General features: G+C 48.9%; 1 protein-coding gene across 2 annotated transcripts in view; it reads right to left on the reverse strand.

Annotated features, from left to right (window-relative positions):
* The window catches only part of RAB3GAP2 (RAB3 GTPase activating non-catalytic protein subunit 2), a 546,281-nt gene that overhangs the window by 382,036 nt on the left and 136,291 nt on the right, over positions 1–27,954 (reverse strand). The window contains exon 5 of one of the 2 annotated variants that reach the window (XM_063919131.1): positions 18,485–18,532. The exons of the other annotated variant lie outside the window; for it this stretch is intronic. Coding sequence (XP_063775201.1) covers positions 18,485–18,532 — 48 coding nt within the window. The remainder of the gene's footprint in view (positions 1–18,484; positions 18,533–27,954) is intronic. 2 annotated transcript variants of the gene reach the window in all.

The following is a 27,954-nucleotide window of genomic DNA, read 5'->3' on the forward strand; positions in this document are numbered from 1 at the left end:
CTGGGACCGAGCTCCGAGGCTGGGCCTGTGTTCGGTCCCTCTGGAGCTAATGGTGTCCAGTAGCCTAAGAAGCCCAAGCTGGCTGCAAGCAGGCAGGTTCGCTTCTTCTCCCCTTAGTCCCTCGATGCAGTGAGCCTGTTGCCAGCAGGTCTCACTGAAAATAAGAAACCTAAAACTAACTTTTTCTAAGAAGCTCAGGAGAGCCCCTAGTGTGCACCCTTCTCGGCCGGGCACAAAAATCTAACTGAGGCTTGGAGGAGGGTCATAGGGGGAGGAGCCAGTGCACACCAGGTAGTCCTAAAGCTTTACTTTTGTGCCCAGTCTCCTGCGGAGCCGCTATTCCCCATGGTCCTTACGGAGTTCCCAGCATCCACTAGGACGTCAGAGAAACTTTCTTTCTAGGAAGCTCAGGAGAGCCCCTAGGGTGCAACCAGCTCGAGCCGGGCACAGATTCTAACTGAGGTCTGGAGGAGGGGCATAGAGGGAGGAGCCAGTGCACACCAGATATAGTACCTAATCTTTCTTTTAAGAGTGCCCAGTCTCCTGTGGAGCCCGTCTATACCCCATGGTCCTTACGGAGTACCCAGCATCAACTAGGACGTCAGAGAAAAGGATTTACCGGTAGGTAATTAAAATCCTATTTTCTCATACGTCCTAGAGGATGCTGGGGTCTACATTAGTACCATGGGGATGTACCAAAGCTCCCAGAATGGGAGGGAGCGCGCGGAGGCTCCTGCAGAACTGATTGACTGAACTTCAGATCATCAGAGGCCAAAGAATCGAACTTGTAGAATTTTGCAAACCTGTTCGACCCAGACCAAGTAGTCGCTCGTCAAAACTATAAAGCCGAGACACCCCGGGCAGCTGCCCAGGAAGACCCCACCTTACGAGTAGAGTGGGCCTTGACAGTCGTATGACACGACAATCCTGCCGTAGAATACACATGCTGGATAGTGAACCTGATCCAGCGAGAGATCGTCTGCTTAGAAGCAGGACACCCAAGTTTCTTGGGATCATACAGGACAAACAGAGAGTCCGATTTTCTGTGACGAGCAGTCCTCCTCACAAAGATTTTCAGAGCCATTACAACATCCAAGGACTATGAGGTAATTGAGGAGTCAGTAGCCACTGGCACAACAATAGGTTGGTTGATATGAAAAGCCGACACAACCTTTGGAAGGAACTGCTGACGTGTCCGGAGCTCAGCTCTATCTTCATGGAAGATTAAGTAGGGGCTTTTACAAGACAAAGCCCCCAACTCCGACACACGTCGAGCAGAAGCTAAGGCCAACAAAGTGACAGTCTTCCACGTGAGAAACTTGACTTCAACCTCCTGTAGAGGCTCAAACTATTTCGATTGGAGGAACTGCAACACCACGTTAAGATCCCAGGGTGCCGTAGGCGGAACAAAGGGAGGCTGGATGTGCAGAACCCCTTTCAAAAAAGACTGAACCTCAGGGAGGGAAACCAGCTGTTTCTGGAAGAAAATGGATAAGGCCGAAATATGGACCTTTACGGATCCCAACCTCAGGCCCATATACACACCGGTTTGCAGGAAGAGGAGAAACCGTCCCAGTTGAAATTCCACCGTAGGAAACTTCTTGGATTCACACCAAGATACATACTTTTTCCAAATGCGATGTTAATGTTTAGACGTTACTCCTTTCCTAGCCTGTATCAGGGTAGGAATAACCTTGTTCGGAATGCCCTTCCGAGCTAATATCTGGCGTTCAACCTCCATGCCGTCAAACATAGCTGCGGTAAGTCTTGTTAAGTGAACGGCCCCTGTTGTAACAGGTCCTCCGGAAGAGGAAGAGGCCTCGGACCTTTCAGCAGTAGCCCCAGAAGATCTGCATACCAAGCCCTTCTTGGCCAGTCTGGAGCAATGAGGATTGCCTGAACTCTTGTCCTCCTTATGAGCTTTAGAATCCTTGGAATGAGTGGAAGTGGAGGAAACACGTACACCGACTGGAACACCCACGGAGACACCAGAGCGTCCGTCGCCACTGCTTGTGGGTTTCTCGACCTGGAACAATACCTCCGAAGATTCTTGTTGAGGAGGGAGGCCATCATGTCTAGCTGAGGAACCCCCCAAAGATGTGTCACTTCCATGAACACCCCTGGATGGAGGCCCCACTCTCCTGGATGGAGATCGTGTCTGCTGAGGAAGTCCGCTTCCCAGTTGTCCACTCCCGGAATGAAGATTGCGGACAGCGCCGAGTGTTTTTCTGCCCAGAGGATGATTCTTATTGCCTCTGACATTGCAGCTCTGCTCTTCGTTCCGCCCTGTCGGTTGATGTAGGCCACCATCATTACATTGTCCGACTGTACTTGAATGGCACGATCTCGCAGAAGATGTGCCGCTTGGAGAAGACCGTTGTACACGGCTCTTAGTTCCAGAATGTTTATTGGAAAAATGGATTCCAGACTTGACCACCTTCATTGGAAGGTTTCCCCTTGAGTGACTGCGCCCCTACTCTGGAGGACTTGCGCCCGTGGTCAGAAGGATCCAGTCCTGAATCCCGAACCTGCGGCCCTCTGGTGGCTGAGACATCTGCAGCCACCAGGGGAGTAAAATCCTGGCTTTCGACGACAGATGTATCCTCAGGTGCATATGAAGAGGAGAACCGACCACTTGTCTAGGAGATCCAGTTGGAAGGATCGAGCATGAAATCTTCTGTACTGTAGAGCCTCGTAGGAGGCAACCATCTTCCCCAGAAGGCGAATGCACTGATGAAACGATAACATGGGTTGGCTTCAGGACATCCCGGACCATTATTAAATTCACCAACGCTTTTTCCTCCAGTAGAAACTCCCTCTGCACTTCCGTGTCGAGGATCATCCCCAGGAAAGACAACATCCTTGTTGGCTCCAAATGTGACAGCGGAAGGTTCAGGATCCAACCATGTTCCCTGAGCAGATGAGTCGTGAGAGAAATGGACTGCAACAAGGTCTCCCTGGTCGATGCCTTTATCAGCAGATCGTCCAGATATGGAGTTATGTTCACGGAGGATAACCATCATCTCTGCCGTCACCTTGGTGAACACCCTCAATGCCGTGGAGAGGCCGAATGACAGTGCCTGAAACGGATTGTGACTGTCTAACACTGCAAACCTGAGATAAGCTGGTGCGGCAGCCAAATGGGAATGTGGAGGTATGCATCCTTGATATCCAGGGATACCAGAAACTCTCCCTCCTCTAGACCTGAGATCACCGCTCTCAGAGACTCCATTTTGAACTTGAACTCCCTCAGATAAGGGTTTAACGATTTCAAGTTAAAAATCGGTCTGACCGAACCATCCGGTTTCGGTACCACGAAAAGGTTTGAATAGTAACGCTTGTTGTGCATATGCGGTGGAACTGTAACAATGACCGCTGACCTTTCCAATTTTTGAATAGCTTCCTGTAGGACAGCCCTGTCTGTCAGTAAAGCTGGCAAGCCTGATTTGAAGAATCAGTGAGGCGGGAGTTCTTGAAACTCCAGTCTGTACCGCTGGGATACAACATTCTGTACCCAGGGGTCCAGGCCAGACAACACCCAGATGTGGCTGAAACGTCTGAGCCTCGCACCCACCAGACTGTCCTCCAGGCTGTGCGGCCCACATTCATGCTGAGAATTTTGAGGAACCAGAAGCAGGCTTCTGGTCCTGGGAGCCTGCAGGTGCAGGCTTTTTGGATTTTGCACGCCCACCTCTAAACAAAGTGGTAGGGGGCTTGGACTATTTTGTCTTAGCTGTCCAAAAGGACTGCGATGCAGAGGAGGAAAAGGGTTTCTTCGTAGAAGGCATAGCTGAGGGAAGAAAAGGTGACTTACACGCGGTTGCCGTGGAAATTCACGCATCCAACGCTTCCCCAATTAGAGCCTGACCTGTGTAGGGTAGGTTCTCCACACTTCTCCTGGATTCCGCGTCTGCCGACCACTGGCGTAGCCAGAGTCCCCTGCGAGCTGAGACAGACATGGAAGATATCCTTGCATTCAGCGTACCCAGGTTCTTCATGGATTCCACCATGGACCCCGCAGAAACCTGTATGTTACGTGAAAACAGTTCAATGTCACTTCTATCCATTGTATCTAAGACTTCTAGTAATGTGCCTGACCACTTTACTATGGCTTTAGAAATCCATACACAGGCAATAGTAGGCCTTAACGCAACCCCTGAAGCAGTGTATATGGATTTGAGCGTAGTGTTAATCTTACGTTCAGCAGGTTCTTTTAACGCGGTAGATCCAGGGACAGGTAAAACCACCTTTTTTGACAGTCTGGAGACAGATGCATCAACTATGGGTGGGTTTTCCCATCTTTTTCTATCCTCCTCAGGGAAGTGAAAAGCAACCAGAACCCTCTTGGGGATCTGGAATTTTCTCTCCTGGGTTTCCCAGGATTTTTCAAATAAAGCATTTAATGCTTTAGACGCTGAAAAGGTTAGCAAGGCTTTCTTATTGTCTGTGAAGTATGCCTCCTCAACCTGCTCAGGTGGTGTGTCAGTAATGTTTAACACATCTCTAATGGCCTCAGTCATGAGCTGCACCCCCTTAGCCAGAGATGCCGCCCTCCTCAGCACATCCCCATCACCGTCTGCCGTGTCAGAGTCGGTATCTGTGTCATTTTGCATAATCTGGGCAAGCGCACGTTTCTTTGGGAATATGCTAGGGGATTGAGAAGGAATAGGAACAGAACCTGACCAAACAGCCATAGAATTCTTTAAAACCTGAGTTTCCATCTCAGTATGAGCTACCCTAGTAGAGATCTGAGAGATCATTCCCTTAATAGAAGTCAGCCATTCTGGCTCTTTAATAGGAATCTGAGACAATACATTACATTCCTGGGTACATGGGGGTAAATTTACTAAGGTGGGAGATTTTTAGAACTGGTGATGTTGCCCATGGCAACCAATCAGATTCTACTTACCATTTATCTAGCTGCTTCTAGCAGATAATAGATATAATCTGATTGGTTGCTATGGGCAACATCACTAGTTCTAAAAATCTCCCACCTTAGTTAATTTTCCCCATGGAATGGATTCCTCTGGGGAAGAAATATCCTCCACAGCATAAGACACAGAGTCCCTGGACATGGCTATGTGAGAGAGTATATACACACACACACACACACACACACACACACCCCCACACACAATGTCAGACACAGTTTTTCCCCCAAGAACTTTCAGAGAAACAGAGCTTGGAGCCAGCACACACACAGCGCACAATTAGGTAGATGCAACAAAATACCGGACGCGGACTGTGTACCTTAATAGACTACACAGTAATACACAGCCTCCCCTCCCCTTCTACAACCCCCTGGTACCGCTCAGGATAGCTGGAGTCGTGTGGAGGGACAGCGCTCCCTGTCAGCGTCTCTGGATCTGTCTCTGCAGGGAGAAAATGGTGCTGAACGCTGCTGGGTCCGCTTTAAGGAGAAGCTCCGCCCCCTGGAAATGGCGCCTCTACCCGCACTTTCAAAAGATTATACTGGCCTGAGGATTTTGCCAACAGCGTCACCGAGGTCCCTGGTAGCCTTGAGTGACCAGTGTAGGGTATCTGCGCTGGCTCAGGGCGCCACCTCACCACGCCGCACTGTGTACCCCTGAGCTCTCTGGAGCGCAGTTAGTACTGCGCTCCTACCCTGTTGCCGCCATTCACACCGGCTCCCCACTTGTAAGGGGCGCCGGTGACTCACTCGCCACCGGAATCTTCTGGCTCTGTTAGGGAGTGAGAGGTCGCCTCGGGCGGCTAACGATCATCACCCTCAGGAGCTCAGTGTCCCGTCAGCGGAGATAGTGGCTCAGACCACGCAGGGTGGACACTACTCCCCCCTTAGTCCCACGAAGCAGGGAGGCTGTTGCCAGCAGCCTCCCTGTGCCTTAACTCTAATGAAAAAAAATAAAACTAGAAAAACTCCTAGGAGCTCCCCTAGCTGTGACCAGCTCCTCCGGGCACATTTTCTAAACTGAGTCTGGTAGGAGGGGCCAGCCTCTTAAAGTGCCAGTGGACACATCTATACCCCATGGTACTAATGTGGACCCCAGCAACCTCTAGGACGTATGAGAAAGAGGCATTACTGTGTAGGCATAATGTGAATTGGTACTATTGTATGGACACATCCCTTTTTGCATGATGGTCCCAACCCGGCTACTTTTTGATGCCACCCAGCTGGCAAAATTTTCTGAGGAGAACACTGTAGTCGGTTTATTATTATTTTGAAACCTGGTAGCCTAATATACGATTGTTTATTGTTATATAATAGGATTTTAATACCTACCGGTAAATCCTTTTCTCTTAGTCAGTAGAGGATGCTGGGGTTCCAAAAGGACCATGGGGTATAGACGGGATCCGCAGGAGACATGGGCACATTATAAGACTTTGAATGGGTGTGAACTGGCTCCTCCATCTATGCCCCTCCTCCAGAATCCAGTTAGAGAACTGTGCCCAGGGAGACGGACATTTCGAGGAAAGAATTTATTGTTTAAACACGGTGAGTGTCATACCAGCTCACACCTCGAACATGCCGCAGAACGTGGCATTCAATAGAACACCAGCTGACGGCATGGAAAAACCATACAGCAAAATGCTGACAGAAAACGTAACACAACTTGTGTGTATCACGACCGATAATCACATATCGCATGTCATGGCACGAATAACGTCAGCAACAGACTTGACTGCAAAGAAAACACCACATGAGTGTAACGACAACCAATAGCTGCAGATACAGTACGCACTGGGACGGGCGCCCAGCATCCTCTACGGACTAAGAGAAAAGGATTTACCGGTAGGTATTAAAATCCTATTTCCTCCTACGTCCTAGAGGATGCTGGGGTTCCAAAAGGACCATGGGGTTTATACCAAAGCTCCAGACCGGGCAGGAGAGTGCGGACAACTCTGCAGCACCGATTGAGCAAACCTGAGGTCCTCATCAGCCAGGGTATCAAACTTGTAGAACTGAGGAAAAGTGTTTGAACCCGACCAAGTAGCTGCTTGGCAAAGTTGAACCGCCGAGACTCCACGGGCATTCGCCCAAGAAGAGCCCACCTTCCTGGTAGAATGGGCCTTCACCGACTTCGGTAACGGCAATCCGGCCGTAGAATGAGCCTGCCGAATCGTATCACAGATCCAGCGTGCAATAGTCTGCTTAGAAGCAGGAGCCCCAATTTTGTTGGGAGCATACAGGATAAACAGAGCCTCTGTTTCCCCAATCTGAGCCGTTCTGGCGACTCAAATATTCAAAGCTCTGACCACGTCGAGAGACTTCGAATCAGCCAAGGCTTAAGTAACCCCAGGCACCACAATAGGTTGGTCCCTGTGAAAATACAGAACCCACTTTAGGCAGAAATTGTTGCCAATTTCTCAATTCCGCTCTATCAACAAGGAAGATCAAAAAGGGCTCTTTTGAGGCAAAGCTGCCAATTCCGACACCCGCCTTGCGGATGCCAATAGCATGACCACTCTTCAAGAGAGAAATTTTTTTTTTTTACCTTACGTAAAGGTTCCAACCAGTGTGACATAAGAAACCGCAACACCACATTAAGGTCCCATGGTGCCACTGGGGGCACAAATGGAGGTTGGAAGTGCAGCACTCCTTTCACGAAAGTCCGAACTTCTGGAAGGGTGGCCCATTCTTTTTTAAAGAAAAACGATAAGGCCGAAACTTGCACTTTAATGGAGCCTAACCTTAGGCCTGTATCGACACCTGCATGCAAAAAATGGAGAAAACGACCCAGCCGAAATTCTTCCATAGGAGCCTTCTTGGATTCACACCAAGACACATACTTCCTCCAAATACGGTGGTAAATCTTCGCCGTTACTCCTTTACTAGCCTGAAGCAATGTGGAAATGACTTCACCGGCAATACCCTTTCTGGCCAGGATATGGCGTTCAACCGCCAAGCCATCAAACGCAGCCCCAGTAAATCTTGGTACACGCCCTGTCCTTGCTGTAACAGGACCACTCTTAGAGGAAGAGACCAAGGATCTTCTATGAGTAAGTCTTGAAGATCTGGATACCAAGCCCTCCTTGGCTAGACCAGAACAATGAGGATCGACTGAATCTTTGTTTTTCTTATGGTTATCACCTTCGGAAAGAGTGAAAGTGGAGAGACACATAGACAGTCTGAAAACCCCCAAGGTGTCACGAGGGGGTCCACTGCCATAGCCTGAGTGTCCCTTGACCTGGAACAATATCCCCGAAGGTTCCTGTTGAGGCGAAAACACCCTCACGTCTAATCGAGGAATTCCCCAAAGACTTGTCATTTCTGTGAACGTCTTCATGAAGACCCACTCTCCTGGATGAAGATCGTGCTGAGGAAGTCTATTTCTCCTTTGTCTTCACCCGGAACGACGACCTCTAATAGAAGCGTTTACCTGACTTTCCGCTCATCAGAGATTTTTGTGGCTTCCACCATTTCCGCTCTGCTCCTCATTCCGCCCTAGTGGCTTACTTACGCCACTGCTGTTTAGTCGTCTGACAGAATTAAGACGGGCAGAACACGAAGAAGATGTTCCGTTGTAAATAGCTCTTAATCCAAGAATGCTTATTGCAGGCAAGCTTTTCGGCTTGACCTTTCCCCTTGGAAATTCTTCCCTTGGAAAAACTGCTCCCCAGCCTTGGAGACTTGTATCCATGGACCCCAGGATCTAATCCTGGATCCCGAACCATCGTCCCTGTAGGAGGTGAGAACTGTGAAGCCACCACAGGAGATATATCCTGGTCCTGTAAAATAGGAATATTTACCGGTGCATGTTTAGGTAAGACCCGGACCATATGTCCAACTGGTCCCGCAAAACAACTGTGGCATTTGACCTGCTCACCGAATGGCCTCGTAGGCCACAACCATCTTCCGCATCAACGAAAGGTATCGACGGGTGTACACTGTTGCAAACCTGATCCGACTCTGGATCATCAGACCTCTTTCCACAGGAAAAAACAAACTCTTAACCGATCAGTATCTGAACTTATTCCCAACTCCGACCTCAGCGTCGTTGGGATCAACAGCGATTCTTTGTGACGAAGAACTGTCAGAGAGAAACAACGATTTGTACCACTTGTTTCTTGACCTCGCCGCAGTCAGGAGAGCGTCCCAGTACAGAATAATAATGGCTCTTACTATAGAAGGAAACCATCATACCACCATCACTCTGGTGAAATGGCAATGACAATCCTGAACAACAAAAATAGGTAAATTTAATGCGGATGACACCGCACTTAAAACCTCTTTCTTCTTTTACAGGTCGGAAATCCCTGCCCTGAGAGATTCCACTTGTAGTTCAACTTCTTAAGAAGAAATCTTTTTGGGATTGTTCTGACCGAGCTGACCGGACTCAGAAGCACGAAAAAGCCTGAACAACAGCTTATTCCATTTTTTTTAATGACAGGGACAGCAGGACAATGTCCCGATCCTGAACCAACTCTTGTATGGGGTGCATACTACCTCCCCGTCCATAGGAGAATCGGTAAGATCTATTTTAAAAAATCAGCGAGGGGAATCTGGAAACTCGAGTATGTCCCCCTATGGACTGTTTTCTTAACTCACTGTGTCAAGTCCATTCTAGGACTGACTGAGAAGTATTAGACGAGTTCCCACCGGTGTGGGCTCCAGCAAGATAGACCCAGCGATCTGCGGTGGATGTGGGAGAAACAGAGGACGATATCTTGCTCTGCGAACTTGAAAAGGCCGCAGACCTCTTACCTTTTCACCTTCCTCTACCTGCAAAGGGGAAAACAAAACGGTATCTAACCGGTCAAAATGACTGCATCCCACAAAAAATGCGTCACCAACCGTTGTGAGGGAACGTAGCTCAGGACGGTAGACATACCAGTGGTATCTGCCGATATCCACTTAACCAAGCCATCCCCAAACCAGATTATCCCTTCATAGGGAAGATGCTCCAGTATTTCTCGGAGTCAGTACATACCTCTTGTAGTCGCACGGCAGCATGCTGCAATGTCCTAGATAAGACCCAAGGAATATCCCATTTCTCCCCAGTGTAATTATACCGGATAATAAGAATTTACTTACCGATAATTCTATTTCTCATAGTCCGTAGTGGATGCTGGGGACTCCGTAAGGACCATGGGGAATAGCGGCTCCGCAGGAGACTGGGCACATCTAAAGAAAGCTTTAGGACTATCTGGTGTGCACTGGCTCCTCCCCCTATGACCCTCCTCCAAGCCTCAGTTAGGATACTGTGCCCGGACGAGCGTACACAATAAGGAAGGATTTTGAATCCCGGGTAAGACTCATACCAGCCACACCAATCACACAGTATAACCTGTGATCTGAACCCAGTTAACAGCATGATAACAGAGGAGCCTCTGAAAGATGGCTCACAACAATAATAACCCGATTTTTGTAACAATAACTATGTACAAGTATTGCAGACAATCCGCACTTGGGATGGGCGCCCAGCATCCACTACGGACTATGAGAAATAGAATTATCGGTAAGTAAATTCTTATTTTCTCTAACGTCCTAAGTGGATGCTGGGGACTCCGTAAGGACCATGGGGATTATACCAAAGCTCCCAAACGGGCGGGAGAGTGCGGATGACTCTGCAGCACCAAATGAGAGAACTCCAGGTCCTCCTCAGCCAGGATATCAATTTTGTAGAATTTTACAAACGTATTTGCTCCTGACCAAGTAGCTGCTCGGCAAAGTTGTAAAGCCGAGACCCCTCGGGCAGCCGCCCAAGATGAGCCCACCTTCCTTGTGGAGTGGGCATTTACAGATTTTTGGCTGTGGCAGGCCTGCCACAGAATGTGCAAGCTGAATTGTACTACAAATCCAACGAGCAATAGTCTGCTTAGAAGCAGGAGCACCCAGCTTGTTGGGTGCATACAGGATAAACAGCGAGTCAGATTTCCTGACTCCAGCCGTCCTGGAAACATATATTTTCAGGGCACTGACAACGTCTAGCAACTTGGAGGCCTCCAAGTCCCTAGTAGCCGCAGGCACCACCAATAGGTTGGTTCAGGTGAGACGCTGAAACCACCTTGGGGAGAAACTGAGGACGAGTCCTCAATTCCGCCCTGTCCGAATGGAAAATCAGATAAGGGCTTTTTCAGGATAAAGCCGCCAATTCTGACACGCGCCTGGCCCAGGCCAGGGCCAACAGCATGACCACTTTTCATGTGAGATATTTTAACTCAACAGATTTAAGTGGTCCAAACCAATGTGACTTTTGGAACCCAAAACTACATTGAGATCCCAAAGTGCCACTGGAGGCACAAAAGGAGGCTGTATATGCAGTACCCCTTTTACAAACGTCTGAACTTCAGGGACTGAAGCTAGTTCTTTTTGGAAGAAAATTGACAGGGCCGAAATTTGAACCTTAATGGACCCCAATTTCAGGCCCATAGACACTCCTGTTTGCAGGAAATGTAGGAATCGACCCAGTTGAATTTCCTCCGTCGGGCCTTACTGGCCTCGCACCACGCAACATATTTTCGCCAATTGCGGTGATAATGTTTTTGCGGTTACATCCTTCCTGGCTTTGATCAGGATAGGGATGACTTCATCCGGAATGCCTTTTTTCCTTCAGGATCCGGCGTTCAACCGCCATGCCGTCAAACGCAGCCGCGGTAAGTCTTGGAACAGACAGGGTCCTTGCTGGAGCAAGTCCCTTCTTAGAGGTAGAGGCCACGGATCCTCCGTGAGCATCTCTTGAAGTTCCGGTTACCAAGTCCTTCTTGGCCAATCCGGAACCACGAATATAGTGCTTACTCCTCTCCATCTTATCAATCTCAGTACCTTGGGTATGAGAGGCAGAGGAGGGAACACATACCCTGACTGGTATACCCACGGTGTTACCAGAGCGTCTACAGCTTATTGCCTGAGGGTCCCTGGACCTGGCGCAATACCTGTCGAGTTTTTAATCATGTGGAAGACTTCTGGGTGAAATCCCCACTCTCCCGGGTGGAGGTCGTGCTGAGGAAGTCTGCTTCCCAGTTGTCCACTCCCGGAATGAATACTGCTGACAGTGCTATCACATGATTTTCCGCCCAGCGAAGAATCCTTGCAGCTTCTGCCATTGCCCTCCTGCTTCTTGTGCCACCCTGTCTGTTTACGTGGGTGACTGCCGTGATGTTGTCCGACTGGATCAACACCGGCTGACCTTGAAGCGTAGGTCTTGCTAAGCTTAGAGCATTGTAAATGTCCCTTAGCTTCAGGATATTTATGTGAAGTGATGTCTCCAGGCTTGACCATAAGCCCTGGATATTCCTTCCCTGTGTGACTGCTCCCCAGCCTCGCAGGCTGGTATCCGTGGTCACCAGGACCCAGTCCTGAATGCCTAGTCTGCGGCCCTCTAGAAGATGAGCACTCTGCAACCACCACAGGAGGGACACCCTTGTCCTTGGTGACAGGGTTATCCGCTGATGCATCTGAAGATGCGATCCGGACCATTTGTCCAGCAGGTCCCACTGGAAAGTTCTTGCGTGGAATCTGCCGAATGGGATTGCTTCATAGGAAGCCACCATTTTACCCAGAACCCTTGTGCATTGATGCACTGAGACTTGGCTCGGTTTTAGGAGGTTCCTGACTAGCTCGGATAACTCCCTGGCTTTCTCCTCCGGGAGAAACACCTTTTTCTGGACTGTGTCCAGGATCATCCCTAGGAACAGAAGACACGTCGTCGGAACCAGGTGCGATTTTGGAATATTGAGAATCCAATCGTGCTGCCGCAACACTACCTGAGATAGTGCTACACCGACCTCCAACTGTTCCCTGGATCTTACCCTTATCAGGGAATTGTCCAAGGAAGGGATAACTAAAATTCACTTCCTTCGAAGGAATATCATCATTTCGGCCATTACCTTGGTAAAGACCCGGGGTGCCGTGTACCATCCATACGGCAGCGTCTGAACTGATAGTGACAGTTCTGTACCATAAACCTGAGGTACCCTTGGTGAGAAGGGTAAATTTTGACATGAAGGTAAGCATCCTTGATGTCCCGAGACATCATGTAGTCCCCTTCTTCCAGGTTCGCAATCACTGCTCTGAGTGACTCAATCTTGAATTTGAACCTCTGTATGTAAGTGTTCAAAGATTTTAGATTTAGAATCGGTCTCACCGAGCCGTCCGGCTTCGGTACCACAACCGTGTGGAATAATACCCCGTTCCCTGTTGCAGGAGGGGTATCTTGATTATCACCTGCTGGGAATACAGCTTGTGAATGGCTTCCAAAACTGTCTCCCTGTCAGAAGGAGACATCGGTAAAGCCGACTTTAGGAAACGGCGAGGGGGAGACGTCTCGAATTCTAATTTGTACCCCTGAGATATCACCTGAAGGATCCAGGGGTCTACTTGCGAGTGAGCCCACTGCGCGCTGAAATTCATTGAGACGGGCCCCCCACCGTGCCCGATTCTGCTTGTAAAGCCCCAGCGTATACTGAGGGCTTGGCAGAGGCGGGAGAGGGTTTCTGTTCCTGGGAACTGGCTGATTTCTGCAGCCTTTTTCCTCTCCCTCTGTCACGGGGCAGAAATGAGGAATCTTTTGCCCGCTTGTCCACGAAAAGACTGCGCCTGATAATACGGCGTCTTCTCATGTTGAGAGGCGACCTGGGGTACAAACGTGGAATTCCCAGCTGTTGCCGTGGCCACCCGGTCTGAAAGACCGACCCCAAATAACTCCTCCCTTAATAAAGCAATACTTCCAAATGCCGTTTGGAATACGCATCACCTGACCACTGACGTGTCCATAACCCTCTACTGGTAGAAATGGACAACGCGCTTAGACTTGATGCCAGTCGGCAAATATTCCGCTGTGCATCACGCATATATAAAAAGGCATCTTTTAAATGCTCTACAGGCAAAAATATACTGTCCCTATCTAGGGTATCAATATTTTCAGTCAGGGAATCCGACCACGCCAACCCAGCACTGCACATCCAGGCTGAGGCGATTGCTGGTCGCAGTATAACACCAGTATGTGTGTAAATACCTTTTAGGATACCCTCCTGCTTTCTATCAGCAGGATCCTTAAGGGCGGCCATCTCAGGCGAAGGTAGAGCCCTTACAAGCGTGTGAGCGCTTTATCCCCCCTAGGGGGTGTTTCCCAACGCACCCTAACCTCTGGCGGGAAAGGATATAATGCCAATAACATTTTAGAAATTATCCGTTGTTATCGGGGGAAACCCACGCATCATCACACACCTCATTTAATTTCTCAGATTCAGGAAAACTACAGGTAGTTTTTCCTCACCGAACATAATACCCCTTTTTTTTTTTTGGTGGTACTCGTATTATCAGAAATGTGTAAAACATTTTTCATTGCCTCAATCATGTAACGTGTGGCCCTACTGGAAGTCACATTCGTCTCTTCACCGTCGACACTGGAGTCAGTATCCGTGTCGGCGTCTATATCTGCCATCTGAGGTAACGGGCGATTTAGAGCCCCCGACGGCCTATGAGACGTCTGGACAGGCACAAGCTGAGTAGCCGGCTGTCTCATGTCAACCACTGTCTTTTATACAGAGCTGACACTGTCACGTAATTCCTTCCAACAGTTCATCCACTCAGGTGTCGACCCCCTAGGGGGTGACATCACTATTACAGGCAATCTGCTCCGTCTCCACATAATTTTTCTCCTCATACATGTCGACACAAAAGTACCGACATACAGCACACACACACAGGGAATGCTCTGATAGAGGACAGGACCCCACTAGCCCTTTGGGGAGACAGAGGGAGAGTTTGCCAGCACACACCAGAGCGCTATATATATACAGGGATAACCTTATATAAGTGTTTTTCCCCTTATAGCTGCTGTATAGTTAATACTGCGCCCAATTAGTGCCCCCCTCTCTTTTTTTAACCCTTTCTGTAGTGTAGTGACTGCAGGGGAGAGACAGGGAGCTTCCCTCCAACGGAGCTGTGAGGGAAAATGGCGCCAGTGTGCTGAGGAGATAGGCTCCGCCCCTTTTTCGCGGACTTTTCTCCTGCTTTTTTATGGATTCTGGCAGAGGTTAAATGCATCCATATAGCCCAGGAGCTATATGTGATGCATTTTTTTGCCATCCAAGGTGTTTTTATTGCGTCTCAGGGCGCCCCCCCCCCAGCGCCCTGCACCCTCAGTGACCGAAGTGTGAAGTGTGCTGAGAGCAATGGCGCACAGCTGCGGTGCTGTGCGCTACCTTGTTGAAGACAGGACGTCTTCTGCCGCCGATTTTCCGGACCTCTTCTGCCTTCTGGCTCTGTAAGGGGGCCGCGGCGCGGCTCTGGGACCCATCCAAGCTGGGCCTGTGATCGTCCCTCTGGAGCTAATGTCCAGTAGCCTAAGAAGCCCAATCCACTCTGCACGCAGGTGAGTTCGCTTCTTCTCCCCTTAGTCCCTCGATGCAGTGAGCCTGTTGCCAGCAGGTCTCACTGAAAATAAAAAACCTAATCTAAAACTTTCACTAAGAAGCTCAGGAGAGCCCCTAGTGTGCACCCTTCTCGTTCGGGCACAGAGATCTAACTGAGGCTTGGAGGAGGGTCATAGGGGGAGGAGCCAGTGCACACCAGATAGTCCTAAAGCTTTCTTTAGATGTGCCCAGTCTCCTGCGGAGCCGCTATTCCCCATGGTCCTTACGGAGTCCCCAGCATCCACTTAGGACATTAGAGAAAACAAGGTAACCAACCATCTTTGAATACAAGTACACCCCCATGCGCATGTAATGCAAATATCATCAAAGCATATAATTATAATTATAACTTCGCTTTCTGTATACGATCCTTGGTGACAGGGCCCCGTGTAGACCAGGGGTAGACATCCACTTTATTCTATCCACAACGGGAGAAGAATAAACACTCGGACTCCTTGTGAGGATTCGAGACCATCTTGTCATGGCTGACCGAGAGCTTCATCGACAGAGCGACCAGCACATGAGAAGGAATACGGTTACTTCAGCATTCATTAGAAATCATAATATAACTGTACACATATATCAATATATATATATATATATATATATATATCAATATATATATATATATCAATATATATATATATATATATATATATATATATATATATATATAGGTAGTAGAAGAAGGCGGCACTCAAGCAGACGTATATTGCAGTATAAAAATGGTCAGTTTATTCCGACATGTTTCGGGGTAATCACCCCGTCCTCAGGGTCATCATAGATAGTATGATGACCCTGAGGACGGGGTGATTACCCCGAAACATGTCGGAATAAACTGACCATTTTTATACTGCAATATACGTCTGCTTGAGTGCCGCCTTCTTCTACTACCTATGCATAGAGGTCTTCGCCTCCAGGAGGGCACCGCAGCATATACCACCTCATCAGTGTGAGTGCCGAGCACACAGCATTTAAAATATTATATATATATATATATATATATATATATATATATATATATATATATATATTTATTATATATATATATATATATATATATATATATATATATATATATATATAAAAAATATCTGTCAGGAACATCAGGGTCCCTAGTGACATTTATGTGTTCTGAATGTGTATGAACATGTACTGAATGCCAATGTCGTGGATCTAATCAGGAAACATTATGGCCGACATAGAACATAGTATTCGTGTCGACGTCAGGGAGTAGTGACTGGGCAAAATAACATTTTTGTGACCCCGAGGGATCTGAGGGAAACATAACTAATTTCACTAGGACGCCCCCACAAATACTATCACGTCTGTGCTCGAGCTACAGCTCACTGCAACGTACCATACATAAATATACATACAGGTATCGTTTTTTTATATATATATATATATATTTTTTTTTTTTACACCCAGTCATCATAGTTGGTGCCGACAGGTCACCCACATACTTCTCTGTTCCCCAAACAGTGCTTACTTTGGCAAAGCTTACCACTACTGACATGCTGACACTTAATCTCATGAATAAAGTACCATCTGGAGTCGGTACTGCCGACAGAGGGATACCCATATCTGTTTGCGGTAGATCACTCACACATGTCGACACACGTGTACTAAACACCCACCAGCATTGCTAACATGGGCAGATTTCTGACAGGGAAACCACAGAAAACTCTAACCAACTCTGTGTACTCACGCTCATTATATACATCTCTCTATAGTGCCTCATGGTGAACCTATAATTGCACTACATAACTGTGCCCAGCCCTCAGTTTACACTGTTAGGTGTTTTGGCGGGCCCAGCATCTCTGTGAGGAGAAAATGGCGATGTACAGAGTTGTGAGGGCTAAGCCACGTCCCCTTCTCGGCGCGCTTCAGCCCAGCTATCTTTTTACAGTTTTATACTGGCGGGGGTCAGTATACAGTGCCTATGCAATGTATACATCTTTGCCAGGGTTAATCTGTGAGGTATATTGCTGCCCAGGGCGCCCCCCCTGCGCCCTGCACCCTTGTAGTGCTGCTGGTATGTGGGAGCAATGGTGCGCAGCGCGACCGCTGCGCGTTACCTCCGAGACTCTGAAGTCTTCTGCCGTCACTGAAGTCTTCTGTTCTTCCTTTACTCACCCGGCTTCTTTCTTCTGGCTCTGTGAGGGGGGTGACGGCGCGGCTCCGGGAACGAGCAGCTAGGCGAACGAAGTGATCAGACCCTCTGGAGCTAATAGTGTCCAGTAGCCTAAGAAGCAGAGCCTTTGAACCAAGAAGAAGTAGGTCTGCTTCTCTCCCCTCAGTCCCACGATGCAGGGAGCCTGTAGCCAGCAGGTCTCCCTGAAAATAATACACCTAACACAAGTCTTTTTTCTGAGAAACTCAGGAGAGCTCCCCTAGTGTGTGTCCAGTCTCCTCTGGGCACAGAGTCTAACTGAAGTCTGGAGGAGGGGCATAGAGGGAGGAGCCAGTTCACACCCATTCAAAGTCTTATAGTGTGCCCATGTCTCCTGCGGATCCCGTCTATAGGTCTAAGGAGACCGGAGCTGTACCTCTGAGGAGCAGCTGTGAGTTGTTGGCGTGTAAGAAGAATTAGGGTGTTTGTGTGCCCTTCTCTCTGTCACATGAGAACACACACAGATCAGGAAGTGTACAGGATAGCGATGGTGTATGTGTATTGTCTTCACACCACAGTGTTCATGTAATGCTTGTGTAAGTGTACAGATGAGCCCTCACCATGCAGTGACCGAGGACTCATCTTACACGGTAGCTCCGAGCGTCTTTTGCTGCCAGAAAATGCATCTAAGACTGTATTTGCATACAAAGGCTCTGCTACAGTGAATTCCTGGAAAACACGGCAACGCTTCATTCTGGATGCAGATAGAGCAGCCATTACACACAGAATACAGACATGCCGCAATCACTTTAATCAGCATCCTATTGCATCACATTGCAGCTAAGACATATTTTTCCAGCAGAAGACGCAAAAAGAGACACTCAGCGCTACGGAGTCACACGGCACTCGCGCATTATGTGTAACGTGACTTGTAGCGCATGGAATAAAGTTGTAAGAGGACACATCTGTAGCACGGCCCCCTTCAGCCGGAATGTGCGTCTGATAACACCAAGTCACGGATATAATTACCTTTTCTGGCTGGCCAAAGGGATGCACAGCGCACTGCTGATATATTCACTGTAATGCAAAGCGTAGGACAGCGTTACACAGCGACACTCAGTCATTGTACAGATACAGTAGGAACAACATGCATGTAACAAATATACAATATAATCTGCAGTGCGGACTTCAGTGTAATGTGGATAAATAGTGACCGGCGTGACCAGAACTTCTTCTAGTGAACACCGGGTATCTGTACTCACAATACAAGAACAGGAGAATTGTCCACTACAATAATTCAGGTGTGACAAATGTATTTTACTGTAAATGATACAGTATATAGGATTCTTATCAGTTCCTATTACATGTATACAAAAAGAAAACAAGACTGCCTTATAGTGGTGCACACTACTAATAATAAAATGTAACTTTTAATTCGTATTATTAAAAAACATTGCAAAATATAGAATAAAATATAGAAGTGAGAAGAAAATCAGGATTTTGGTACTTACCGATAAATCCCTTTCTCCGATTCCACAGGGGCCTCTGGAGCGTAGTTACAATGGGGAAATAGTAGGCAGTAATTGGGAGCTGGCACTTTAAAATTCTCACACTGTGGCTAGCTCCTCCCCTACTATCTCCCCTCCAAGCCAGTCTACGTAAAACTGTGCCCGAGGAGAGCTGGAATAAACAAACCTTAAGGTAGAGGAGGTTAATGACGCCCTGTAAACCAGGATAACACAAACTAAACCTGGACAAGCAGGTTAACCTGAACTGAACAAGCAGGCACCTAGTGATCTGCAAACCTATAAGCAAAAAACAGGGAGTAAACAGCGCTGGGCGGGCGTCCAGTGGCCCCTGTGGAATCGGAGAAAGGGATTTATCAGTAAGTACCAAAATCCTGATTTCTCCTTCATCCACTAGGGGCCACTGGAGCGTAGTTACAATGGGGACGTCCCAGAGCTCCCAAATCGGGTGGGAGAGCGCTGAGAGTCTTGTTAAACCGCTCGGCCAAACTGTGATGCAGAGGCCGCAAAAGTGTCAAACTTATAGAATTTGACAAACGTATGCCGGCCCGACCCAGGAGCCGCCCGACATAAAGTAGTCATGGAGACTCCACGGGCAGCCGCCCACGAAAGTCCCACAACGCGCATAGAGTGCGCTGAACTGGAAAACGGAGGCTCCCGAGCAACCGCTAATAAGGCTGTCTGATGGTCAGATGTATCCAACGGCTCAGCTTATGCTGGGACCCCAGCTATTTAGTACGGGAGCATCGTACAGAACAAAGAAGAAAACACTTCGTCGAATAGCCGAAGACCTCTGTAGAGAGAGTTGGTGAGCCCTGACAACATTCAAAGAAGGTCGAAAACGCAAGTGTCAGATTTATATGAAAAACAGACATCCCCCCTGGAAGAAACGACCGCTGAGTCTGAAGCTCAGCCGTAACCCCAGTCGAAAAGGGGGAGTTGCCAATAGAGTACTCCCTGAAAGAGAGCCCGAACTTACGGCCGCCAGGCTAATTTCTTTTGGAAGAAAACCGAAAGAGCAGAGACCTAAAATTCAGGTCAACGTAGTTTGAAGCGCGGCCGAGTAAACCACCCAGAAAAAAAACAAAGCTGACAGCTGAATGGTAAAGCAAAAGGGGAAAACCCCTGTTATCCACACTATGCCCCTTAAAGTTTCACAAAGTGGCAAAAGCGAGAAGAGGCAACCGACTTCCGAAATCGGGGCCCAGTAGGCATAACCGAACTAAGGAACTTCTCCCTTCTGAGGTTTCATGAACAGTCACGCCGTTAAACGAAACCAGTGTAAGATTGAATAAAGAAAAAAGGACCCTGTTGAAATAGACCGTCCTGCAGAGGTAGGAGCCAAGGCTCCTCTACTGACAACAGGTGCAGGCTGGAACTTTAAGTCATGTGCGGCCAAACCGGAGCCACCGGGAGGACTAGCGCGCATTCTCTCCTCCTGTGTTACCGAAAGTGAGGTAGATAATAGAAAAGAAGGCAAGATTGACTAACCAGAAACTCCAAGGAGCCCTGAGGGCATCCTCGGCTATTGCCGCCAGAGCACACGTCCGAGAGTAGTAAAGGGTTAAAGAGTCAGTCAGACCGACCCTGAGGTCGATCAGGAATCTCCGCCAACAGCGGACCAGCTGACAAAACTCTGGGAAAAGTCCCCTCACTCGGGAGTCTGACCTGGCGGCTTGACCTGGAAAGAAGATTGTTGTCCTCCGCTCAGAGAGGAATGTAGGCGACCACTCATCGCGTCGCAACTTGACTGAAGAAAGAGAGTACCTGGTCCCGAGGAAGAAAATAAATCTTCTGACGGACCGAGTTGAGAACCGTTTATGAGGAGCAAAAAGTGGACCCGTGTCGAACCAGAAACTCCTGGATCCTTCGGATATTCAGAAGCCACCTAATCTGCAGCGTGGGATTCCAGCAGTAGATTGTCCAATTAGGGAACAAACATCACTCCCTGCCTTTGAAAAAGAGCTATTCTGGGATCTTCCTAAACCCTGTGGGAGCGGAAGTGCGACCGAATGGAAAGCACTGACCGTGAAAATGAGTATCCTGTAATGCGAATATGAGCAAAGCCCGATGAGGAAACCCAACGGAGTTCAGTAAACAGGTATCCCTGAAGACAAGGGACGAGTAAAACTCCCCTTTATTATTCAAACTGGCAATCACAGACTGAAAGGATTCTAAGGCCAGAATAGGCCTGGCCGATCCATCTGGCTTTGGCACGGGAAAAGAAAACAAGGCCTGAGAAATGCCCCGATTCAAATTATATGTGAAGACAGGGATCAACACCCTCTGCGGTTAGAAGCATCTGGAGCGCCGCCTGCAGTATGAATGTCTTGTCATCGTAAGCCGGCCGACCCATGCCGAGGGAACACTGAGACGGTTGGACTCCCAAATCTTCTCTGTAACGGCCCAAGCCTTCCCAGTCCTCCCAGTAGGACCACCGACAGGCTCCTACCCTGGGACCCCCCCCCGGTGGTAGGAAGGTCTGACCTGCGGTGGGTGTGTTGGATGACCTAAAATCAGACTGGACTGAGGCTGCTGATCCTCTGCTTCAGCCTGCCACCATGAGATCCCTTGGCGACGGAGATACCGCCACTGATCGAAAGCCTGAAAGGTCACGGAAAGATCTAAAGGAAAGACCGGTAAAGGTCCGTCTTGGGGCTGGGGCAGCAGTAGGGGAAAGAAAAATGGACTTACCCCCAATGGTTCGAGAAATCATGCAGGAAGTTCCTTCCCCTGAACCAGCTGCCCCTTAGGATTCCATGTTCACCTGTCACTGACGCAGCCCCCGAGGTCGTCGGGTTAAGACAGCCCAAGCGAAAATGCAGGTTCCGAGTATACAGACGTGGAGACCTCAAAAGAATATAAAGCAGAATCGTGATTCTGATGTGTCCCAAAGCATCCGGTGATCCTGATGCGAATTATCCAGTAACCTAGAAGACCATTGTTCCACAACCTACCTGCTCCGGACAAGGTCGAACCCCTGCTGTCGCATATGTCTCTCAGATGGATCCCTCAGCAAGGTTGCCTCAGGAAAACGGCAGCCTGTTGGACCGGCGATACATCGAGGGGTATACCCTGGAGAGGTCTGATATCGTTTCCTGCTATCTGCGGGAAAAGGATAGGCAAACAAACATTGTTCGATACCTGAAATTGTGAAATCGGATGTTTCCCGGCCGCCTACCGGAGCCTGCCCAGCTCATTCGAAACTGAACAAGTCGCAGTCATTTCTGCCCTGGCGTCAAACCCCGAGGGACCTGAAGTGTCCGACCCTTTTACTTGCAGCACCAGACGAACCGCTGTACAATACGCCTCCATATCCTGAGATAATGGTTCAGACTGTACCGAAACATAATCAGTATCTCGTGTAACATGGAGCAAGAACCTGAAAACGTGTAGTCGGATGTCTCCAGGACCCAGAGACACTGGTCGGACTCTATCGAAAACAGACATCCTCAGTATCCTGGACATCTATTGCCTCCTTCCAGAGAGGTCTGTCATCCGTAGCGTCGTATAACTCTGAGGTTACCTGAGAAGAAGAAATGACGTACGGGTTTCTGGTAACGGTGACCTTACCTCATAAGCTGAGCTGATCAAACCTTAACGTCCTGCAGCTGCATTGAGGGATAATTAGATGGCTCCACTGCACAATCTACACAAAACTGGGAATTCTCTGTCCTGGGTGTTACGTTTAATTAAACGAAAAGAAAGACAGGTTAAAGAAGTGTAACCCTCTATAAACTCTGCACTATAACGTGCAGTGACAGGCACATATCAATTCAATCTGTGTTCAGATGTCCCCGCTATAAGCGTACCGAGCCACAGCGGCTATTTGGCTGACACCACACACATTCCCCCAAATTACACACAGTAATATTACCAAGTGAAACAAAGGAGTAATAAAGGGGTGACAACACCCGCCCGGTATGTAGTGTACTGCTAAATCAGTAAGCTCTGCTGGTTGACCAAAATGGTGGGCAGCCTGTGAGTAAAGCCAGGGGAAAAATCATGTGGCAGGGTGAAGATATGTGTAACCCAGGTCTGTGTTATTATAATAAATGTTGGTGGAGCTTGTAATTCTATTTCTCTGACGTCCTAGTGGATGCTGGGAACTCCGTAAGGACCATGGGGAATAGCGGCTCCGCAGGAGACTGGGCACAAAAGTAAAGCTTTAGGACTACCTGGTGTGCACTGGCTCCTCCCCCTATGACCCTCCTCCAAGCCTCAGTTAGATTTTTGTGCCCGGCCGAGAAGGGTGCACACTAGGGGCTCTCCTGAGCTTCTTAGTGAAAGTTTAGTTTTAGGTTTTTTATTTTCAGTGAGACCTGCTGGCAACAGGCTCACTGCATCGAGGGACTAAGGGGAGAAGAAGCGAACCTGCCTGCTTGCAGCCAGCTTGGGCTTCTTAGGCTACTGGACACCATTAGCTCCAGAGGGACCGAACACAGGCCCAGCCTCGGAGCTCGGTCCCAGAGCCGCGCCGCCGGCCCCCTTACAAAGCCAGAAGCAAGAAGAGGTCCGGAAAAATCGGCGGCAGAAGACATCAGTCTTCAACAAGGTAGCGCACAGCACTGCAGCTGTGCGCCATTGTTACTCAGGCACACTTCACACTTCGGTCACTGAGGGTGCAGGGCGCTAGGGGGGGGCGCCCTGAGCAGCAATGTAAACACCTTGGCTGGCATAAATACACCACATATAACCCCCAGGGCTATATGGATGTATTTTAACCCCTGCCAGAACTCACTAAAAAGCGGGAGAAAAGGCCGCCGAGAAGGGGGCGGAGCCTATCTCCTCAGCACACGGGCGCCATTTTCCATCACAGCTCCGCTGGAAGGACGTCTCCCTGACTCTCCCCTGCAGTCCTGCACTACAGAAAAGGGTAAAAAAGAGAGGGGGGCACTAATTTGACGCAGTTTTAATACTAACAGCAGCTATAAAGGGAAAAGCACATTTTATAGTGGTATTCCTGTCTATATATAGCGCTCTGGTGTGTGCTGGCATACTCTCCCTCTGTCTCCCCAAAGGGCTAGTGGGGTCCTGTCCTCTATCAGAGCATTCCCTGTGTGTGTGCGGTGTGTCGGTACGATTGTGTCGACATGTTTGAGGAGGAAAATGAGATGGAGGCGGAGCAATTGCCTATTATAGAGTTGTCACCCCCTAGGGAGTCGACACCTGAGTGGATGAGCTTATGGAAGGAATTGCGTGACAGTGTCAGCTCTTTACGACAGATGTTGACGACATGAGACAGCCGGCTACTCAGCTTGTGCCTGTCCAGGGGTCTCAAACGCCATCAGGGGCTTTAAAACGCCCGTTACCTCAAATGGCAGACACAGACACGGATACTGACTCCAGTGTCGATGATGAGGAGACAAACGTGACTTCCACTAGGGCCACACGTTACATGATTGAAGCAATGAAAAATGTATTGCATATCTCTGATAATACAAGTACCACTAAAAAGGGTATTATGTTTGGTGAGAAAAAACTGCCTGTAGTTTTTCCTGTATCCGAGGAATTAAATGAAGTGTGTGATGAGGCGTGGGTTTCCCCCGATAAAAAACTGATAATTCCTAAAAGGTTATTGGCATCGTACCCTTTCCCGCCAGAGGATAGGGCACGTTGGGAAACACCCCCTAGGGTGGATAAAGCGCTCACACGCTTGTCTAAACAGGTAGCACTACCCTCTCCTGATACGGCCGCCCTAAAGGAACCTGCCGACAGAAAGCTGGAGAATATCCTAAAATGTATATACACTCACACGGGTGTTATACTGCGACCAGCAATCGCCTCAGCCTGGATGTGCAGTGCGGGCCTGGCGTGGTCGGATTCCCTGACTGAAAATATTGATACCCTAGATAGGGACAGTATATTACTGACTATAGAGCATTTGAAGGATGCATTTCTATATATGCGTGATGCACAGAGGGATATTTGCCGACTGGCATCAAGAGTTAGCGCGCTGTCCATTTCTGCAAGAAGAGGTTTATGGATGCGGCAGTGGTCAGGTGATGCGGATTCTAAAAGGCACATGGAAGTATTGCCTTATAAGGGGGAGGAGTTATTTGGGGTAGGTCTATCAGACCTGGTAGCCACGGCAACTACTGGAAAATCCACATTTTTACCCCAGGTAGCTTCTCAACCTAAGAAGACGCCGTATTATCAGGCGCAGTCCTTTCGGCCCCATAAGGGCAAGCGGGCAAAAGGCGCCTCATTTCTGCCCCGTGGCAGAGGGAGAGGAAAAAGGCTGCAACAAACAGCCAATTCCCAGGAACAAAAGCCCTCTCCCGCCTCCGCAAAGTCCTCAGCATGACGCTGGGGCTTTACAAGCGGACTCAGGCACGGTGGGGGCCCGTCTCAAGAAGTTCAGTGTGCAGTGGGCCCACTCGCAAGTGGACCCCTGGATCCTTCAGGTGGTATCTCAGGGGTACAAATTGGAATTCGAGACGTCTCCCCCTCGCCGTTTTCTAAAGTCTGCTTTACCGACGTCTCCCTCAGACAGGGAGGCAGTATTGGAAGCCATTCACAAGCTATATTCCCAGCAGGTGATAATCAAGGTACCCCTCCTACAACAGGGAAAGGGGTACTATTCCACACTATTTGTGGTACCGAAGCCGGACGGCTCGGTGAGACCAATTTTAAACCTAAAATCCTTGAACACTTACATACAAAGGTTCAAATTCAAGATGGAGTCACTCAGAGCAGTGATTGCAAACCTGGAAGAAGGGGACTATATGGTGTCTCTGGACATCAAAGATGCTTACCTACATGTCCCAATTTACCCTTCTCACCAAGGGTACCTCAGGTTTGTGGTACAGAACTGTCACTATCAGTTTCAGACGCTGCCGTTTGGATTGTCCACGGCACCCCGGGTCTTTACCAAGGTAATGGCCGAAATGATGATACTCCTTCGAAGGAAGGGAGTTTTAGTTATCCCTTACTTGGACGATCTCCTGATAAGGGCAAGATCCAGGGAACAGTTGGAAGTCGGGGTAGCACTATCTCAGATAGTGCTGCGCCAGCACGGTTGGATTCTCAATATTCCAAAATCGCAGCTGATCCCGACGACACGACTTCTATTCCTAGGGATGATCCTGGACACAGTCTAGAAAAAGGTGTTTCTCCCGGAGGAGAAAGCCAGGGAGTTATCCGAACTAGTCAGAAATCTCCTAAAACCAGGACAAGTCTCAGTGCATCAATGCACAAGGGTCCTGTGAAAGATGGTGGCTTCTTACGAAGCAATCCCATTCGGCAGATTCCACGCAAGAACCTTCCAGTGGGATCTGCTAGACAAATGGTCCGGTTCGCATCTTCAGATGCATCAGCGGATAATCTTGTCACCAAGGACAAGGATGTCTCTCCTGTGGTGGTTGCAGAGTGCTCATCTTCTAGAGGGCCGCAGATTCGGCATTCAGGACTGGGTCCTGGTGACCACGGATGCCAGCCTGAGAGGCTGGGGAGCAGTCACACAGGGAAGAAATTTCCAGGGCTTGTGGTCAAGCCTGGAGACATCACTTCACATAAATATCCTGGAGCTAAGGGCCATCTACAATGCTCTAAGCCTAGGAAGACCTCTGCTTCAAGGTCAGCCGGTGCTGATCCAGTCAGACAACATCACGGCAATCGCCCACGTAAACAGACAGGGCGGCACAAGAAGCAGGAGGGCAATGGCAGAAGTTGCAAGGATTCTTCGCTGGGCGGAAAATCATGTGATAGCACTGTCAGCAGTGTTAATTCCGGGAGTGGACAACTGGGAAGCAGACTTCCTCAGCAGACACAACCTCCACCCGGGAGAGTGGGGACTTCACCCAGAAGTCTTCCACATGATTGTGAACAGTTGGGAAAAACCAAAGGTGGACATGATGGCGTCCCGCCTCAACAAAAAAAACTAGACAGGTATTGCGCCAGGTCTAGGGACCCTCAGGCAATAGCTGTGGACGCTTTGGTAACACCGTGGGTGTACCAGTCAGTGTATGTGTTCCCTCCTCTGCCTCTCATACCCAAGGTACTGAGAATCATAAGAATGGCCTCTACCTCTAAGAAGGGACCTGCTCCAGCAGGGACCTTGTCTGTTCCAAGAATTACCGCGGCTGCGTTTGACGGCATGGCGGTTGAACGCCGGATCCTGAAGGAAAAAGGCATTCCGGATGAAGTCATCCCTACCCTGATCAAAGCCAGGAAGGATGTAACCGTACAGCATTATCACCGTATTTGGCGTAAATATGTTGCGTGGTGCGAGGCCAGGAAGGCCCCTACAGAGGAATTTCAACTGGGTCGTTTCCTGCATTTCCTGCAAACAGGACTGTCTATGGGCCTAAAATTAGGGTCCATTAAGGTTCAAATTTCGGCCCTGTCGATTTTCTTCCAGAAAGAACTGGCTTCAGTTCCTGAAGTTCAGACGTTTGTCAAGGGGGTACTGCATATACAGCCTCCTTTTGTGCCTCCAGTGGCACCTTGGGATCTCAATGTAGTTTTGGGGTTCCTAAAATCACATTGGTTTGAACCACTCACCACTGTGGACTTAAAATATCTCACATGGAAAGTGGTAATGCTGTTGGCCCTGGCTTCAGCCAGGCGTGTCTCAGAATTGGCGGCTTTATCCTATAAAAGCCCTTACCTAATTTTTCATACGGACAGGGCAGAATTGAGGACTCGTCCTCAATTTCTCCCTAAGGTGGTTTCAGCGTTTCACCTGAACCAGCCTATTGTGGTACCTGCGGCTACTAGGGACTTGGAGGACTCCAAGTTGCTGGACGTAGTCAGGGCCCTGAAAATATATGTTTCCAGGACGGCTGGAGTCAGAAAATCTGACTCGCTGTTTATCCTGTATGCACCCAACAAGCTGGGTGCTCCTGCTTCTAAGCAGACTATTGCTCGTTGGATTTGTAGTACAATTCAGCTTGCACATTCTGTGGCAGGCCTGCCACAGCCAAAATCTGTAAAAGCCCATTCCACAAGGAAGGGGGGCTCATCTTGGGC

The sequence above is a fragment of the Pseudophryne corroboree genome, chromosome 4 (assembly GCF_028390025.1).
Source record: "Pseudophryne corroboree isolate aPseCor3 chromosome 4, aPseCor3.hap2, whole genome shotgun sequence".
Taxonomy (NCBI): domain Eukaryota; kingdom Metazoa; phylum Chordata; class Amphibia; order Anura; family Myobatrachidae; genus Pseudophryne; species Pseudophryne corroboree.